Source organism: Cololabis saira, chromosome 1, assembly GCF_033807715.1.
Source record: "Cololabis saira isolate AMF1-May2022 chromosome 1, fColSai1.1, whole genome shotgun sequence".
Lineage (NCBI taxonomy): Eukaryota > Metazoa > Chordata > Actinopteri > Beloniformes > Belonidae > Cololabis > Cololabis saira.
The window spans coordinates 22630017-22648050 of NC_084587.1; the positions used below are offsets into that span (position 1 = coordinate 22630017).

The window sequence follows — 18034 nt, forward strand, 5'->3', positions numbered from 1 at the left end:
TATTTCTTTGCAGGATATCTCAATTTATCCACAAGAGGGTCAGTTTTATATTTCATATTTTGAAGCTCATATTCAGTGCTCATAACTGTGTTCTTATAAGCCGTACTTTTGGCCTTTGCACAGTCGCCTATATGTGTTGCATACTTGTTTTATGTCCCTGTGTATGAATAATAAGACCCCTGCTGATTAATGACACTTCATGTTGTACTGGAGTGGGCTGAACACATTCTCCTATCGGTAATTTGTTACCAGTCTCGGCTTGATTTTATTGCCATGGTCTAATAGGATATTGCTGCTATCACACTTTGGATTAGCCTCCATATCACTGCTGTTAAGAGAGTTTCGTATATGTGCAGGAACATAAATGATGGAGAAGAGGGGATGTCAGTCAGGGTGGTCTGCTCTGGTCAATTACTTTCACATTCAGCAACTCTTTCATAACGCGTGCGTTCCATTTGTCGTGACAACACTCTTCATTATGATCAGTCAAGTCCGAAGTTTTTTTCTATCTCGCAATGATGTTGATGGGGGTGGGGCTTTTTGTTTAAACCATCTGAAGAGCAAGGTACTGACGTCTAAATTTGTTATGAAGGGATGCATTTTCTTCTCTTATCTGTGCAGTGTCACATACAGATGCAATTATTTGGAACCCTAATGAATACGCTGGCTTTCTTTCGCATACATTTGTTTTTTTGCTGTTTTTTTTTCCTGTCAGTGGGGAGCAAGCAACTCTATGCAGAGAAGGCTGCCCTTGCTCTTAGAGTCCTTTGTCTCCCTGCATCCCCCCAAGCTCCACCTCTCTCTCAACAAGCCCTCCAATGAGAGAGCCTTCAGGTGTTGACCTTATCGGGTGCAGGTCAAAGCCAGGTCAGAGATCTGTTGCTAGGCTACCATCAGATAACTGGCTGGGGCAGGCAACAGTGGGCAGCTCTGTCATTTAGGGCTTGTCATGTAATCTTGTTCATTTGCAGACAATTGTCCGGACCCCAGAAAGGCTATCTGGCCCGTAATGTTGTAATGAAGCACATTAAAATATTAAAACCGGCCATGCTGAGCATTGGCAGCTCCACTTGGCACATGCCTTTTTTTACAGTCATGCCAACTGTCATGCAGTAACACGAACCTCTTAAATACGCTTGTGTGGTTGGCTCTGTTGAAATTTCAGCATTGTGAAGGATGGGGCTGTGTTCACTTGGGTTTTTATAATTTGTCCTGCAGCATTTGATGTTTTAGGGAATGAGAGGTTTTAATGTGGCCAGATTGTTCCAATTTGGTGTAGCAGATGCATGTGCATTATCTAATTGTACTATAATAAAACTAGATCATGTTCTCTGCATGATATAATAATGCAATTCACACGTAAACATAACTTTCTCCTTTAAAGAGGAAAGTAAACCCTGTCTCAATATAAAGGTTTGATGTGTCAGCACATGATAAAGGTTTTGTTTAATAAAAAAAAGTATGTAAATAAACCTCATATGAACAGCAGCACATGACATATTGAACATCATTATTATATATCGGGCAAAAATGTATATTGCCCAATAAATTTATATTTCATAGAAATATAATGTATCAACCAGGTATTGCTATAGTCAGATACACTTTATTACTTTGTAAAAGTATCCACCTCAATAAAATCCAAAGTTTTGACATTTCATTTCAGTTGACTTGAATGGATTCATTCATTTTCTACCTACTTAATACTGTGCAAGGTCACAGCGGTCTGCTGGAGTCCCTCCCAGCTCATTGCAAGCAGATACACTCTGGACAGGTGATCAGACCGTTGCATATAGACAAACAAACATACACGCTCACATTCACGCACAATTTAGAATCATCACTCAACCTAACATACATGCTTTTGGACCGTGGGAGGAAGCTGGAGTACACGGAGGAAACCCATGCAAGCATAAGGAGAACATTCAAAGTCCACATAGAAAAACTCCTGCCAGGCTCAGGGGTCAAACAAGGAACCTTCCGACAACAGTGCTAACCACTGATCCATTGCGCCGCCCTGATGCAGTTCAAGTTCAGTGTAATCATATAATGCCAGTTTATGACAAAAACTTTTACCAAAATTCATACAGAATGCAAACAGGTTCAATTTATATACACTCACAGCGCCAAGATTTACAAAACCCAGACAAACACAACATTGTAATTGTCAAGCATGGTGGTGGAGGGGTGATGGTTTGGGCTTGTTTTCCAGCATCAAGCAGTCGCTGCGTCAACAATAAACTGCTCTGCATATCAACGTATTCTAGAGTGAAAACTAAGCTAATTTGCCTGAAAGCTAAAACTTGGCAGAAACTGGATCAATGCGGCAGGACAATGATGCCAAGGACATCAGCAAATCTGCAACAAAACAGCCCAAAAACAAGACAATCAATGGTCCGATCAAAGTGCAGACATCAACCCAACCTTAAGAGATCTTCATGTAAACAAATGCTTATAAACACCAATAAATTGAAGTGATGTTGTAAAGAACAGTCTTACTGAACAATGTGAGACAACGATGCCGTCAGAAAACCACAACGTGCTGCTGCTAGGTGGTTCTATCGTGGTTCTATTGAATTCTGGAATCTACTTAGGTTTTCCCAGACTCTGCACTTTGGCTTAGTTTTGGTTAAAAAAATAATGACAGTGTTTTATCCAATTGTGTTTTATCCAAAGTAGTATTTTTTTAGATTAAAGCCCAGCCCAAATAAATTTTTCTTGTATGTTTTGAATCACTGGCAATCTGTCCAGAGTGTACATCTGCTTTTCATCGGGAGGTGGATGGATGCATGATTGATGAATCGATGCATGTTCTGACACATTAAATTTGTGAATTTAAAAATAGGTTACTGTCTTTTTAAATGACTGTAAATATGAAATGTACAACTGCTGAACAACTAAAAAAGATGTCATGATGTAATATTATTAATCCTACATTTTCCTTAAAATTAACTCAAACAAATGATTTATGAAATAATTGACCAAAACATGAACATAAATAGACAAAATTAATTGTCATCAAAATATCTTGACTAGTATTTTGACCACCCCTCATTTGTACCATTCTATATGTTTATGTATTTCCCAAAGCTGTACATAAACTGATGAATGCATACTAGACTCACGATTCATTTAAGGTACAGGTGGGGAGTCATCGTGTTGTTTGCTAACCTACAACCTTTAAATAGAGCACAAAGAGAGCTATAGCAGTCTGTTTGAACAAGGAGATGGGAAGCAGGGAGTGAGGGAGGGAACGAGAGAAAAAAAAAGGCGAAAAAGAGAGCGATATTTGTTGCATCTTCACACAAACATGGTCTGTTCTCCCACTCTGCCATTCCGCCACCTGGACTGAGCTATGTGGGAGACTGCGCCACACAGTGATGAACGACACCAAAAGGAGCAATTTCTGTTCACACTGCAGGTCATATGGAGTGAGGCGAGTTGACACAGCATCTGTGTCATATCACAGGTTCCTCTTTGGTGACACCTGCATTTTGTCATTGTCACCTGCTCGGCCGTTTAGGTTAACTGTCGGGTCTGCGAGGAGGTGGCCTTCAGAGCAGCAAAACCTTAGACGGTTTGACATAAAGAGACATAGATAAGGCACGTGGCAATTTATCCATGCCAGTCCTTGCACTGTAGCTCCAACATGGGATCTCGTCTGTTAGATTGGCGCATTGTGAAAAGAGGTTTTCAGTGTCTGGGCACTTGCCAGCTGACATTCCATGGAGACAAATTGAGAGAGGCTCCGGCAGATTTATCGGGCCATTGGCTCGCCTCAGGAATTCTCTTGTAACATGGCACTCCTGTGAAAGGGATAAAGAAATTAGTGTAAAACAGGCCTGCCACCCCATCTCTCCCCCAGAGCACCCATTTAGGCATCTACGACTACCCTGTACACCCCCCCTCAACTTACATACACACATACATGTCTCCTATTCTTTATATAATTGCAGATGGATATATAAGACGAATGAGTCTGTGCTTCTGTTTTTTTTTCTTTATTGCTATGAATATTCAAGAGGGTGAGCAGAAGAACATTGCTGTATTCCGGCTGTTGAGTCACAGGTCCTCGGTGGCAGGAAGCACTGCTGGTCAAATGATGGAGGGAGAGATTGAGAGAAAGATGGAGGGGAGAGAGATGTGTCTGTATATGTGTGTGTGTGGGATTTGAAAGGAACTGCTCCTGGCTGTCTTGGATATTTTTTCCCCGGTAAAGCAATGAAGTGTTTGGAGAAACAGGCTAGATATGGTCTTAACACAGCAGTGAGAACAGTGAGAGGTGTTCTGCGCAATCTGTGAATATGTGTCCTCACCTCTAACCTGTTGTTGCTGAATAGGAGAATCTGATTGACTTTTCTTTTTTTCTTCCAAGCTATAAAGAAAACAGGACAATAAACAGACAGTACTTGACCTCTTTTTTTTAGATGTTCATATAACAACACATCATATACATCACACAATAACAAGCATTTATGATTAATTACTTGCGTAAGCATCACTGTTGGAAAACCGCTTTCTGGCTTTGCATACAATAGAGCCCTAATGCCATCCCCCGTATCATTTGTCAGTATCTAGAGGTTATCTGCCAAGTTGATGAACAGAGAGATTGGCCATGAAACACAAGGTGTGACAGTATGGCAATATGTTATAGTATGCAGGCAGAGCTCATCAGGAAAGAGAGGACGAGCGGCTTTGTTCCAAATGTCACGATGCATATTTATGGGCGCACTAGAGTGGCTCCTTGTATAAGCACCATTCACCATCTATCACGCAAAACCACTACAGTGTCTCTTTGACAACTTGGTAGGATGTTGTTATGTGACAAAGTGATCAAACTGGGCAATCTGCTCATGGCTCCAGTCAAAATTTCTCATGAAATTGACTGTCATTTAGACTATAAAGTAAACTGACAAATGTATCCACACAAGTTTATTGAATGGCCGTCAATGGTTGATTGTGAGGACTAGAGAGAAGCATGGTCTCTTCCCCGATGTGGCAAAAATGAACCCTGGATGCATAGCTCCCCGTTTGGGGCTCAGATTGAGATGTTAAAGTGAAGTGAGGGAGGATTAGGGGACACGAAAGTGTCAGACAGAAAGACAAATCGACAGCCTCATGGAAACAACAGATCACAGCATAAGCTGCACTGAGCTTTCTTTCCACAGAGGAGGATCTCAAGAGAGTTGTGCTCTGGCTGGCTGCGCCTGGGCCGTACGGCGCAGGACGGGCAGTCTGTCTGGCTGCTGTTCCACTCCTTGGGGAAAGAAGATGGCTCCAGGGCTGTAGCTGATTTCAGATGGTCTTGGGATTGACCCTCAGGGGATACCGACTGGGTAGAATCAGTTCTCTGAATGTCTCGTTTGGTGGCTGTGAAGAGACGTAACAAGAGGAGGGCTTACATATTGACTGTGAAACGCTTTGAGGATTTCCTCCAAATTACAGGGAGTGATTAAATCCCACCAAGACTGCCTTGCACCGACCCCCTTCCTCCCAGCATGGAGCCCCCAAGTCGACCAACCACTCTCAACAGGCTGTGCTTACAGCTGAGTGATTAGGTGGAAGTAGAGCGATGTGTCATTGGCATGGAAATAACAAGGAGCAAAAGCTAAATACGGGGACACTTGGTGCACTTTGTGGGTAATTAACTAATGCATGTATATATTCACTCTTTAGTGGCTACATACTATATTGAAGGGATTCAGAGCTGTTATTGTAGTGTGAAGATATGACCACCTGTTTTGGTAAGCATCTCTGCTGCTGTACAGATAAATGAACAGAGGGAAGGGATGGAAAGAGTCACAAGAGGTCTGAGGTAGTCAGCCATTTAAAACAACCTCCTGTTCAACAAAAAGCAACGGATACACACATCAAACCATGCAACGGAGGTTTCCAGATCACTTTTGATGGCAGAAAGGTTTCCCATTACTTCCAGGCTATTACCTCCATACAGTCAGGGATTACACAGACACAAGGACAGGGGCGCAGTGTCTACCAATCTGAGTTTTTTTTTTAAAACTCCCCCAAGCTTTTCCATTATCTTCTCCATATCCACCTTGACCTGAAGAGAAAACCTGGCCTCAGAAGGGTCAATGAAGTCTGGAATTTCCCCTCATGCTGTACCACTAACCCCCACGTCACCCCCCCGTTGAATATTGCTTCAGGATACGAGAGGGATGTGCTCCCCCCTCCTTGTTCCCACTCACCTAAAGCCCTCGCCCGCTTCGGTCCAGTCCCCCATTTCCCAACTACAATAGCATCTTCCTTCACCATAATCTTTCTATTTCACGAGCGCGTCCCTCTGGGTTAGGGGGTCTGGAGCTGGAGAAGGGACATACTGTATCTGTCAATTGACAGCAGTGGTGGTCAGGATTTCTAGCTCACTAGTCTTTACAGGATGGTCAGAGCAATTTCAAAAGAATATTTACACTTTTTACAGGGATTCATGATGTTAGATTTGAGAAATTATATGCTCAGTGTCTTCAGAAGACCAATGAACTCAAACAGTGAGCTGAAAAATAAAGAAAGGCAGCATAAAGCTGCAGGCACCTGCCAAAGCAGATAATACGCCTTTCAAGGCTTTTTCATTACAGGTGACAGATATAAAGTGGTGATTTGGGTAATCGCTAATATAACAACTGTGAGTATAGTGGCTTCAGTTTAAAATGTAATAAGAGTGCAAACTGGTATAGCATGTGGTTAATAGACATTCAAAAGATGCCTACAGCAGAATGATACAGAGCAGATGTGTACGCTTCCATTAAAAAATAATAATAACAATTGTTTGATTAGTTCAAATAGGCAAATTAGTTTTTTTGTTAACCAGAAGTGCTCCAGCAAACCTTTGGGTGGATGGATGGATGGATGGATGGATGGATGGATGGATGGATGGAAGGATGTTGTTGGTCAGATGTGTTGTAAAGGAGAATATGAATATATCCAGTATATGACCAAAACATTGCACAGCTTGAGACATGAAAAATTATGTAGAGTATTAAACTAGGAGGAAATAGTGAGCTAAAGGTAAAGAATGATAGAGAGAGGAAAATGCAGGACAAAACTGTCAGTACATGTTAGTGGAGATGGAAAAGATGAGAGAAAGAAAGAGAGGCAGAGAGAAAGGAGGGGGAATTGTGAAAGGTGGAATCATAAAGTACTTCTTGTGTGTCTAGACAGGCTGCTTGTTAGCAGGGCATGGCTAGCCCCATGGAGGCTAGAGGTTAATTTGGTATCTGCTGCTGTGTTAAACTAAGGTCAGTACTACAAGTCCTTAAGTCATAAACAAGAATGGTTAAGAGCCGTGTATACACCTAGGCACCAGTTAATGAATATTCAATGAGGATTTTTTTTCACCTTGTCCCAACTTCCCCTTGTTATTGCTTGCTTCAAAATAATTTTTTGGGAAATTGAAAAAAACAAAACAATAAAAACTAATTTTATCTCTGTGGCTTTCAAAATGACCTCCGTGCCAATTTGTCCTTTGTTATCATAACACATCTTTGTTGTCGTAGAAAGTGGGTTTTCGTTGTTTACATCCTTGGCATGGACTTCTATCCTTGAAAGAACCAAGTATGACAGCCCATAATTTGGTTGTTTTTCATACAATAAACCATTTTTTTTCAGATAATAAAGTTTTTGGTTAAAATATGGTTTAAACTGAAATCCAGGATAGTGGCATCATTGCCATGTGATTTAGTTATTTTAAAGTGCAGACTGGTGATGCAGTAGAGGAGAAGAAAGTGGTAGATAAAAGAAACTCACCAATAACATTAAAATGCAAGAGAGTATATGTCTAAAAACCCAAACGCTTTTATTTTCATTTCGTAACATACCCAGTTTCAAGTAAACACAAAAACATTAGTAGGTTTGTTTTGATGGTTGAAAGTGAAGATCTATAATATATTTTTTAACCATCATGGTGAACCAGGTTGCATGTTTTTGGATGTGGGATTATATTATAATATTAAATATTAAAGGAGCTTGAGGCAAGAATAAGAAATGAGACTCATTAGCGCTACGATGGCCGTCGGGGTTACTGCAGCCAACAGCGAAGCTGGCACGGGAGAACGCGCATGCAGCGTCATGTGACGTCACATCCGCAGGACAGCGCGGGAAATTCCGGTCTGGAATTGCAGCACATTTTGCAGCACACAGCCTGTTCAAGGCAACAGAGAGATACGCTCTGCTCATTCTTTTTGGTTTGGAATGCTTCATCTGACATTATTACTAGAAAACTTAAAAAGTATATGAATTTTTTTTCAATCCTGCCTCATGCTCCTTTAACTGTTTCTCTAAATATTTTATTCAGGTTTTAATTTATGTTAGTGTGTCTTAAAAGGATTGCTAAAATTCCTGCAACCCCAGGTTTTTTTATTTTATTTTGTTTCACGCAATTAACAATTCAATACCTTAAAATATGTACAGTTTAACCTAATTCAAAGTAGTAACAATCAAGGAGCCTACATTTATTGCAAAAAACAATACATTGATATGTCAATTATTTAAATAGATAAATAAAAACACTTTTATGTCAGTTAGTTCATTGCTAATTCAAAACAATAATGTTCTTACATGTTTCTACCTGGATACTGACAATTCAGAACTGTGTAGTGATGTAAGTTGTGTGCATTGTCCACCAGCTGGTTTTCAATAAGGGGGAGTTAAAACATTTTAAATTTGAAAGGGTCAATGGAAGTTATTGTAAAACTATGCAAAAAAGAACACATTGACAGACTATTCCCTCTGATTTTTTGCTTTCTATTTATATATTTTTTTAAAGTAGTTAAGAGTGTCTTTTAGTTTCACAATTGACCCGATGTCCCTGAACTTTCTTTTTATATGCATTCATTTAATTAATCTGCTATTTGCACTGTTAAAGCTGGTGAGAAAGATTTTTGCCGTAGCTTGTGTATTTTGTAAATACCAAGCAAAAATTACAATGAAGAATTTAAATGCAGATTATAGGCCTACAAAGTAGACTAGACAAGTGCTCCAATATATATATTATATATATATATATATATATATATATATATATATATATATATATATATATATATACATATATATATATATATATATATATATATATATATATATATATATATATATATATATATATATATATATATATATCGTATATATATATAATCAATATAGCATTCTCTCCACCAAAACAATGACTTGTAACGTCATTTTGACCACATTTCTTCAGTAATCGTGGATAGTACCGGTGTGCATAATGAAGTGCGATTTTCAGAAGTTTGTCCTCACTGGGTTTCCGTCGGGTGCACGGCTGTGATTGGTCGAACAGCTGTCCACGTGGTTACCCCGGAGCTGAATACAATCGTTAGCAGATCGCTCAGCAGGTGAGGGGAATAATAACAGACGGTGCAGCTGCTCTTTAAAAAGTAATTACGCTATTATGAGACCGCTTTTGTTACCGTTAAATTGGTACGATATATTTACAAAATCCCAACGGAGTCACGTAGGAGCGGGTAATTAGTGGGCTCTGCTAAGCTAGCAGCCGCTAATATTAGCCATTAGCACTGTGCTTTGTTTTCTTACGAGATTCGTGTTTGGTTAAATTAAACCACTTGGAACATCCTGTAACTAATGCTATATTACAGGTTTTAAATAAAGAATCTCACTTTGTCAAATAAATAACGTAAACGAGCATTGGTTAGCTGTTAGGATGTGAAGTGAAGTAGTTTATTTGGTCGATCAGTTTCCATTGATAAATACATTGCATTTCATTTCCTTTTGTAGGAAAGAAATAATAAAAAAAGAAGTAAGGAATAAACCGACCAAAAGGTGTAGGCAGAAGCCTAAGCTTATTGTGCCTACCCTTTTTTACTTGGTTTACTTCTTAGTACTACTACTGTACTAATACAACAAGGACAAACAATCTACAACAACTAAAAAAACTGCAAAGTAAACACACATGCAAAACAAGAAGGAATACAAATGTAAATATGCTAGAAAAATCTAGTAAAAAACAAAAAACAGAAGACGGATCTCAGAAAAACAACTAACAGAGAAAGTAAATAATCAATGCTTAGAGGAAACAGAAACAATTTCTAGAAGAGTGAAAACAAAAGGAAACCAAAGACCAATCATTACATTTTTTGGTATATAGATGTTAATGTGACCTAGTGAGATCATTTTGTGGGTGTGTTATTTTGTCAGACGTAAGTCGCTTTGGATAAAGGCGTCTGCTAAATGACAGTAGTAAATCATAACACGTCTGTTTCCTCAGATCAATCAAGATGAGTCTAAGGAAACAAACTCCCAGTGACTTTCTGAAGCAGATAATTGGTCGACCTGTGGTGGTGAAACTGAACTCTGGCGTCGATTACAGAGGTAAAGAGATATTTCTAAGTTCACACGCTGAAGATGACATGCAACGCAAATATTGTCCGAATATCAATTGAAAAATGAGAACTCAATACAAAGCAACCTGTTTGTCAATGTGTAGGTGTCCTGGCCTGTCTGGATGGTTACATGAACATCGCCATAGAGCAGACAGAAGAGTATGTCAATGGACAGCTCAAGAACAAGTATGGGGATGCCTTTCTGAGAGGAAATAATGGTAAGATTTTTACATTTTGGCAATTAACCTTGGGGGATACTTCTGTGTCAAATTAACCTAGTATATGTTGTCTGTTGGTAACTCCAGGTGGTATGAGCTGACTTTTCACTTCACACACTAAACACAACATTTATTCTGGCCATGCAGACTAGTTTTAGATTTAGGAGAAAATGCATAGCAATCACTGTCAAAGCTGGAAAGATTTCACACAGTCAGGCTGCGTCCGAAATTGCATACTTCCACCCTAATGAGTATACAAAAACAGTATGTGAGATTTTTTAGTGCGTCCGAAACATTAGTACGTACTCAATAGTATGTACTATCCATACTCATTCCGGATAAATTTATTAGTGTGGATTGATGGACACTAGCTAAGCAGAAACTTCCCACAATGCAATGCAGCGGTGTTTGGTTGCTAAGTGATACGTATATGTCATAAGTATATATATATAATATTATAATATATAATAATATTATATAATGTCATCTTGTTTGGCCAGGATAAATGGGAAATAGCGGAGCGGTGCGCTGCTACTGCTGCTGTGACACGTCATTCCTCCCAACGGCAGGAAGTGACGTGTGCGCTTTGAGTAGTACGTCCGAATTAATTCTACTACTGATATTTACTCAAAAGTGTGCCGAACTTAAGTATACTTTTTAGTATATACTGTTTAGTATGGCATTTCGGACACACCGTCAGTGTTGATAGCAAGCAGGTTGAACAGCCACAGTACAACAAACATGCATGGGAAAAAAATGACCCTTTTTTAGAAATTATGAAATATATTCTAAAGGTCTAATTTCAGGCTCCAGTAAGGTCATTAACTTAAGTATTCAATGGTGGATTTTTTTCAAATTGTCATCTATTTAAGCAGTCTAATATATTGTGCTAAAACTCGTAAATATATGCAGTGGTCATTAAACCTAAAGCTTTTTATGTAAAAACTTTTTGATATGAAATATCGCTGGGGACACTGTATCTGGAGAAAAAAAAACTAGACATTAACAGGCAGTGACATGACACAAAATCCCTAATCATGACTATAATATCTTGCGTTCTCTTTAGTGATTAATCGGCCAACCGCTAAATTGGACTTATTAAATGCTACTTTGACATAATTGACATTGGCTGATTATTTAACAACATTGTTTGTCAGTTATTTTATGAGACTGGTAAACAAAAATTGCTGCAGACATCTACAGCACTGGCAGCCTCATCAGTTTGGCTGCTCTAAATGATTGCAGTTTAACGATGCAAATTAAAACATTTTTATCCCCTGATAAAAGGATTTCCTGTCTACGGAAATGCTAACTTTGAATGCACTTAAATTTTATGTTTCATTTATAAGCTTTTGTGTATCAGCCATTTTTTAATTGGTGGTCTTTAAAGAATGCACACAATGGATTTACTCTAGACGACATCCACCACACACACCCAAAAAACGAAACGAAAAATAAATGTTTATCTTCTCTTCAAACCTAGCTGGTTTGTGTAAGAAAATAACACACACACACACACACACACAAACACACAAACACACACTCTTCAAAGGCAATATGTGTCTCTTGAGAAAGTGTATGTAAACTTATGACTTAAACTATATGAATCATGCAGGCCAGTTCGGTCAGATTGGAGCAGGTGGAAGCAAGTTGTGTAAGAACAGCGATCAATCAAAATGTTCCTGCTTGCTTTTCAATATAGCCCGAATCTTGACATATCCACCAAGTAAGGGCGGAGCAAATTGATTCAATAATTTGTCTGTAGGTTTGGGACTTTAGGGAGAAACCCAACAAAACGGTGGTCTGTATGCTCAGTAAAATCTTAATGGCGTATCACAGCAGCACAACTGCCATGCGAGAGCCTCTCGAAAGAAAACATACTGTGGTTCTCAAACCTTAAAGTGACGACAATATAACAATATAAGCGCTGACCTAATTATTGTGTATAAGTGACAGTAAACGCATTAGCCGCATTAAATGTCTTTATTATTTTATAGTTTTTACGTGTAAGTAAACCGATGATGCTAACAGCTTACCTGTTTCTAAGATTTCTAGCCTCTTTGGGTCTTTTTGAGCACTTAAGACTAAACGATATTGATTTCTATTAATGTCATGCTTGTGCTGTCTGTCAATACAACAGTTGGCAAATATACATACCTCGTTGTGCTATCACCTGGTAAAAGATCCTTTTTAAGTGCGAGGACACACAAACCTGCCGGCAGAAAGGAAGTCAGACTGAAAGTCGGCTTCCGTCTGCCGTCGGTCAAAAAAATACACCCGAACACACCAACCCGACGCCGACTGTATCATACGTGTAATTTGTCCCCATAACTGCAGGCGGCAGAAATGAAGGATCGCTCTAGTTTAGAGTTCTCAACGGAGCCCGTTGTCATCAGTCAGTGTTTTCACTTCTGATAGAAGTCAAGAACGATCAAAAATACCATGGCTAATGATGAAAATATACTGGTGTTCACAACACAGTCAAACCCAATCCAAATTTAAACCGACGCGATGATAGTTTAGTATAGCGTCTGTGACTTCGCTGTTTTATCTAGTATGTTAACCATCGTCATTTACTGTTAACTGATTCGCTAGTCAAGGGCTAGCACTCCACCAATCAGATTGGTCATAACGGCCGACGGCGGCTAGAGGCCCATTCTACATGTCGAATCGGCCAAAATTAATGCAGACGCCGACGGATGACTCCACGGGACACACAAACCCGACTCGAGGCACCAACCTCGCCCGACTGCCCAACGGCGTCTGATGGCCGATTATTGGGTTGGTGTGTCCCGGCCTTAAGATAAAAAAGTAACATATTCAACGTGAATTGCGTAGTGATTATTGCTTGTGATGGAAAACCATTCAGACTTACAACTTTGGGCAGAATTTAAGTTAATAATAGTTTAAACGTTAACTGCCAGATATGTCATTGAAGCCTTGCAAAGTATTTAAGTTAACATTAATTAACATAAACTTTGAATTGTGCTTGTTTGTGGAATATTGTGAAATATTAAACTTTGAGTTAGACTTTAGTGACAGCGTGTCACATTTGTAAAAACGATCACTTGAACGTGACGTGTTAAAGTTGCCATAGTAACAGAAAACAGAGTGGCAACTGCAACTAGAGCTTTTGTGAAAGGCTTTGTGTCGTCATACTAAAGTTTCAGCTTGATGATATGCTGCCATGCATGTTGTCCTTTTCAGTTTTGCTTTTCGGTTGGGTTTGGTCAACCATAAAAATAGCCAGTAAAGTCGGCTAGAGTTTAAAAAAAAAAAAAAAAATACATTTCTGAATTACAGAGATGTGCATTCGCTTGGAATTAAAAGAATTCCATGACGTCTATTTACTGGGTAAGTCTTTTGAGGTGGAATTTGTCAGTTTTCAAGTCACAGACACGGTGCATTTGCATCTGTCCTGTATGATCAATGTAAAAGGTACAATGTCTTTGGATTAAGTTTAAAGCTTTTATTTATGCAATATTTATTTACTGCTTTGCAAGCTGGTATTGCATTGGATATTGGACAATTCTGATGTTTTGGGTATCGACTAATACTGAGGACCCTAATGTTTAGCAACATTATAGTCACCCCTGGAAACAGCAGCCTTGCACAATGAGCCCGTCACAGTTTGGCTGATAACTTCATGTAACCATCATAATGCTAGATGGCTAGCTCAGTCCAACTGCTTCCCTGTCTGCCGACTCACAACAGGACGGCGCCAGGCAGTACTGCATAACTTCTTTTGAATTCTCTTTTATTAAAATTAAATGGTATTGGGTGCATGTATTCAGCAGAATAGGCAATTATGCCCACTGCAGGTATCGGATCGGAAATAACTCGGTAAGTGGATAAGTGGTGGATTGTCATTCTTTTTGACAATATCTTACACAAAACTGATTACTTACCAGCAACCAACCAATAACCATGTAGCTTTTTCCCTTGTATTATTGTATTATTGGTGTCATTCTGCAGTTTTCAGCACACATTCTATAAAAATGAATGAGCTGAATTCACCTGAACACTGAGGGGCTCGGCTATACATTAAATAAAATTCCTGACATTTGTGGAAACATGGTGTTAAATCTCTTACATTCAGCCGGTAATACACATGCAATACTTCCTGTACTGTATCCAAATGAAATCCCTTCTTTAATTGTATAGCAAGGTTATGTTTTAGCAGGGCTTTTATTTTGAAAGATATGCAGTAGCTGAATGGACTGATCCAATTTGATTCAGAGTGAATGAATAAAACATTGTTTAGGATACTCTCACTGTTAAATGCTTTATCCAATACAGAAAAGATTAAAACAACTTTATTATTTCATTAAATTGATTAGATAAATATGGTACATTTTACAAGCACTTTATAAAGATTCAGTTTTTCCTCCCCCACTCAACATTTGGCTTGTACGGTGTGCTTTATTTGGACTATCTTTCCTTCCATTACATAACAGTCCCGGCTTTTAATTGAATCTTTGTTTTTATTTGAGGAAATGCACTGACTGCACTTCCTAATTCCACCAGTGACTCTAAGCTTGAACGTTTTCATTCTTTATTGGCCTCATGAAGACTGTCCTCTGAAGAGAAGAAAGGGGGGAAAAACATTCATGATTGAATCACAAATTGTTCAAGGTATAACTATAAACTTATGTTCTTTTTTCTTCCTGTCTTACAGTTCTGTACATCAGTACCCAGAAGAGGAAGGTCTAATGGAGATCATGTTTTTATCTTCCTTTTTTTTTTTTTTTTTTTTAAATAACATGTTAAAGTTTGTTTTTTTTTCTTTGTAAAACCTGAAGTTCTGAGGATTATTTGTTTTGTAAAAGTAAATGACTGAATACATTTTTTGTTTGGATTTACACCGTCTTTGGCGATCATCTTTGATATAACAAGGAATATAATTGCAGTTGTACACTGGCTACTTTGTTTAAAGTCCAGTTTATCCTCAGCCAGAAAAATTGAACAGAATGTATCCTAAATTGGCTTTAACTGTAGTGACAGAAGAAATATTGATAAAGTTCTTTTGATTAAATGTACTGTCCATCAGGGCTCCCATGTGCTGGCGGGCTTGTGTAAAGACAAGGCTGTTTTGTTTTTTTCCCTCCTTTTTCTTTCGCTTCATGGCTTACTCAGTTTATCCCAGGAGGAAGTTCAGACATCCAGATCTGAAGCTTTGGGCTTTGTAAAGATTAAAACAAAATATTGTACATTGTCAGTCTCAATGTGCTTTTTTTGGGGATTTGATCTTAATGCAACTGGCCTGCAGAATCCATAAACAAATGGCTCATTTACAAAGGCTTTTATCATTACACAGTCTTATACGAGTTCACATGAAAACATGGACTCTCTTTACAAATAAAAGAAATCCTCTCTTGTCATTAAGCTTTATATCTCATTGTTTTCTGGCTTTCAAGTGTAAAATTATTAAAACATATTGTGATTCCAGCCCTTTCTGGTCACAGACCGGCACAAACGTTGCCTAGAGTTTATACCATTATTTATCAAAGTAAACTGAACTGTATTAACATGATGGAGTAGCCTGACATACACAAGTAACTTGTCCATTGCAATGCACGGTATAGACAGATTGATTATGTACCTGTGAGAGGAGATTTATCTCTTGAAGGCAAAGCAAATGCATATTGGTGAAAAGCAAGAGTGAGAGCAGGACTAATCTATAAGTGGTGCCACCTGCAGGCGGTGTCGGACCGCATTAACATGTAAACGGATCCGAGCGTTTCCCACTGCAGCAGCCTCTTTTTTTTTTTTTTTTTCTTTCTGTCTCCAAACACCCTGCTCTCTTTTGTCATCTATAATTGTACACGGGTTTTCTCTGTTCATTTAGGTTCAGTTGTGCATTAGTGGCTTTGGCCTGAGAAAATCAATGCCGCAACGCACAGTACACAAGGAATCAGAAGTTTCCTCCATTTCACTGTGGCCTGTGGTAATTTAGCAAATGAGTTCAAAAGCAGCATCACCTCATTACGCTGAGATAAGAATGCTATAAATATATGATTCATTAGGTTCCTAATGGAAATGCTTTATTGTGGGTACAGCAACAGCAATTCTTTTCCTTCTAAGGGAGGATTCGTTTTTTTTTTTTTCCTCCCTTTTTGAGAGCCTTGTTTTCCAACCTGTACATGCGCACTCTGGCCCCTGGAAGGAGACAAAAGGCTGCCAAGGTCAGGCCTGACTTGAGAATGAAGGACGCGTTATTGATCAAACTCCGTCGTGCTGCAGCTGTAGAGAAAATATTTGAAGGGGGGTGAAGGGGGTGTGTGTGTGTGGGGGTGATTGAGCTGCTGTACAACCACACAGGCAGACATAGGCACTGAGTGATATGTGCACAGAAATGCATTGTACACAGTCGAACACACGTAGAATCGTTATCACACCTAGTGAGGGGTTAGTGCCGGCAAATATTTACCCGCTGGAATCATAACCGAGCTGCGAGCTGTGTGGCCTCAACAGGAACCCAATTAATATCACTCACACAAATGACCTCGTGGCAGATGTGCGATTGAACTCTGTGCTGTTTTTATTTATTTCTTTATTTTTGGAATGAATATCTTGAACTGATGTCGCCACTTCATCTGTAGCAACACTGATTTCTAATCCTCGCACCTCTCCAATCAGTTGTTTTTCCCGTTCCAGCTCTCGACGAAGAGAGGTGTCTGAAGATGAATTAAAAAGAGATTAAGCTCCTGTTAGTCTAAATAGTTGCAAAATGCATTTGTCCCCTCGTCCGGGCGGGTTTGTGTGGGGCGCAGGCCTCCACCGGACCGTCATAGCAGGCTGAAGGAGGATGCTGCAGTGGCTCAGTGCTGATGTATGGAGGTGAGTGATGGAGGGGAGAGGACAAAGGAGGATAGGATAGGTGACAGCCTTGTTACGTTTGGAGGAAACGGCAAGGGGCGAGAAGTCTTACAGCACCACCATCTGCCGGAGCACTGAAACTGCAGCAGAGACGCGGGAGTGAGGGAGTGGAGTATGATCCGACCCTCACTGATCACTGCAGCATGACTGCTGAGCCTTTTCACAAGGCATCAAAGGATGGCAAGGACAACCTGGAAATCTGTGTAGCCGTTTTTGCTTTTCTTTTTTCAAATGTTCTGCTTTGGTTAATGTATTAATGTAGATAAGGGAAGTTTTATTTCCTCCCCCCCTCCTTTACACGCACAGATATGAGCAACTGCTTTTCCCGTGTGTGTCTGAAGAGAACGTTGTCTTCTCTTTGTATGAGAATGTGAACTTGACCACCTCTAACCTCGGCCTGACAGCCTGTCATGTGTTGACGATGTAACAATGCCGGTGACCTCTCAGTGTGCAACTCTGGTCTCGTACTCCGCAGTGCGGGTCAGAGGTCGTACTCGGCTTGAGCAAGCTAAACAAACACCTAAGGGAACTACAAAATAATCAATAGCAGAATCTGATGACGGC

The 18034-nt window shown here is 39.5% G+C and overlaps 1 protein-coding gene across 2 annotated transcripts; it reads left to right on the top strand.

The window, feature by feature from the left end:
* Window positions 1-9285: 9285 nt before the first annotated feature.
* lsm6 (LSM6 homolog, U6 small nuclear RNA and mRNA degradation associated) lies at window positions 9286-15809 on the top strand. 2 transcript variants are annotated; one of them, XM_061730728.1, is made up of 4 exons: window positions 9286-9368; window positions 10259-10362; window positions 10478-10591; window positions 15270-15809. In XM_061730728.1, exons 2-4 carry the CDS (start codon window positions 10269-10271, stop codon window positions 15302-15304), a joined length of 243 nt encoding a protein of 80 aa, XP_061586712.1. In that variant the 5' UTR covers window positions 9286-9368; window positions 10259-10268; the 3' UTR covers window positions 15305-15809. The 2 variants fall into 2 exon arrangements, with proteins under 2 accessions (XP_061586712.1, XP_061586722.1); XM_061730738.1 differs by having other exon boundaries at window positions 9308-9410.
* The last annotated feature ends 2225 nt before the right edge of the window (window positions 15810-18034 follow it).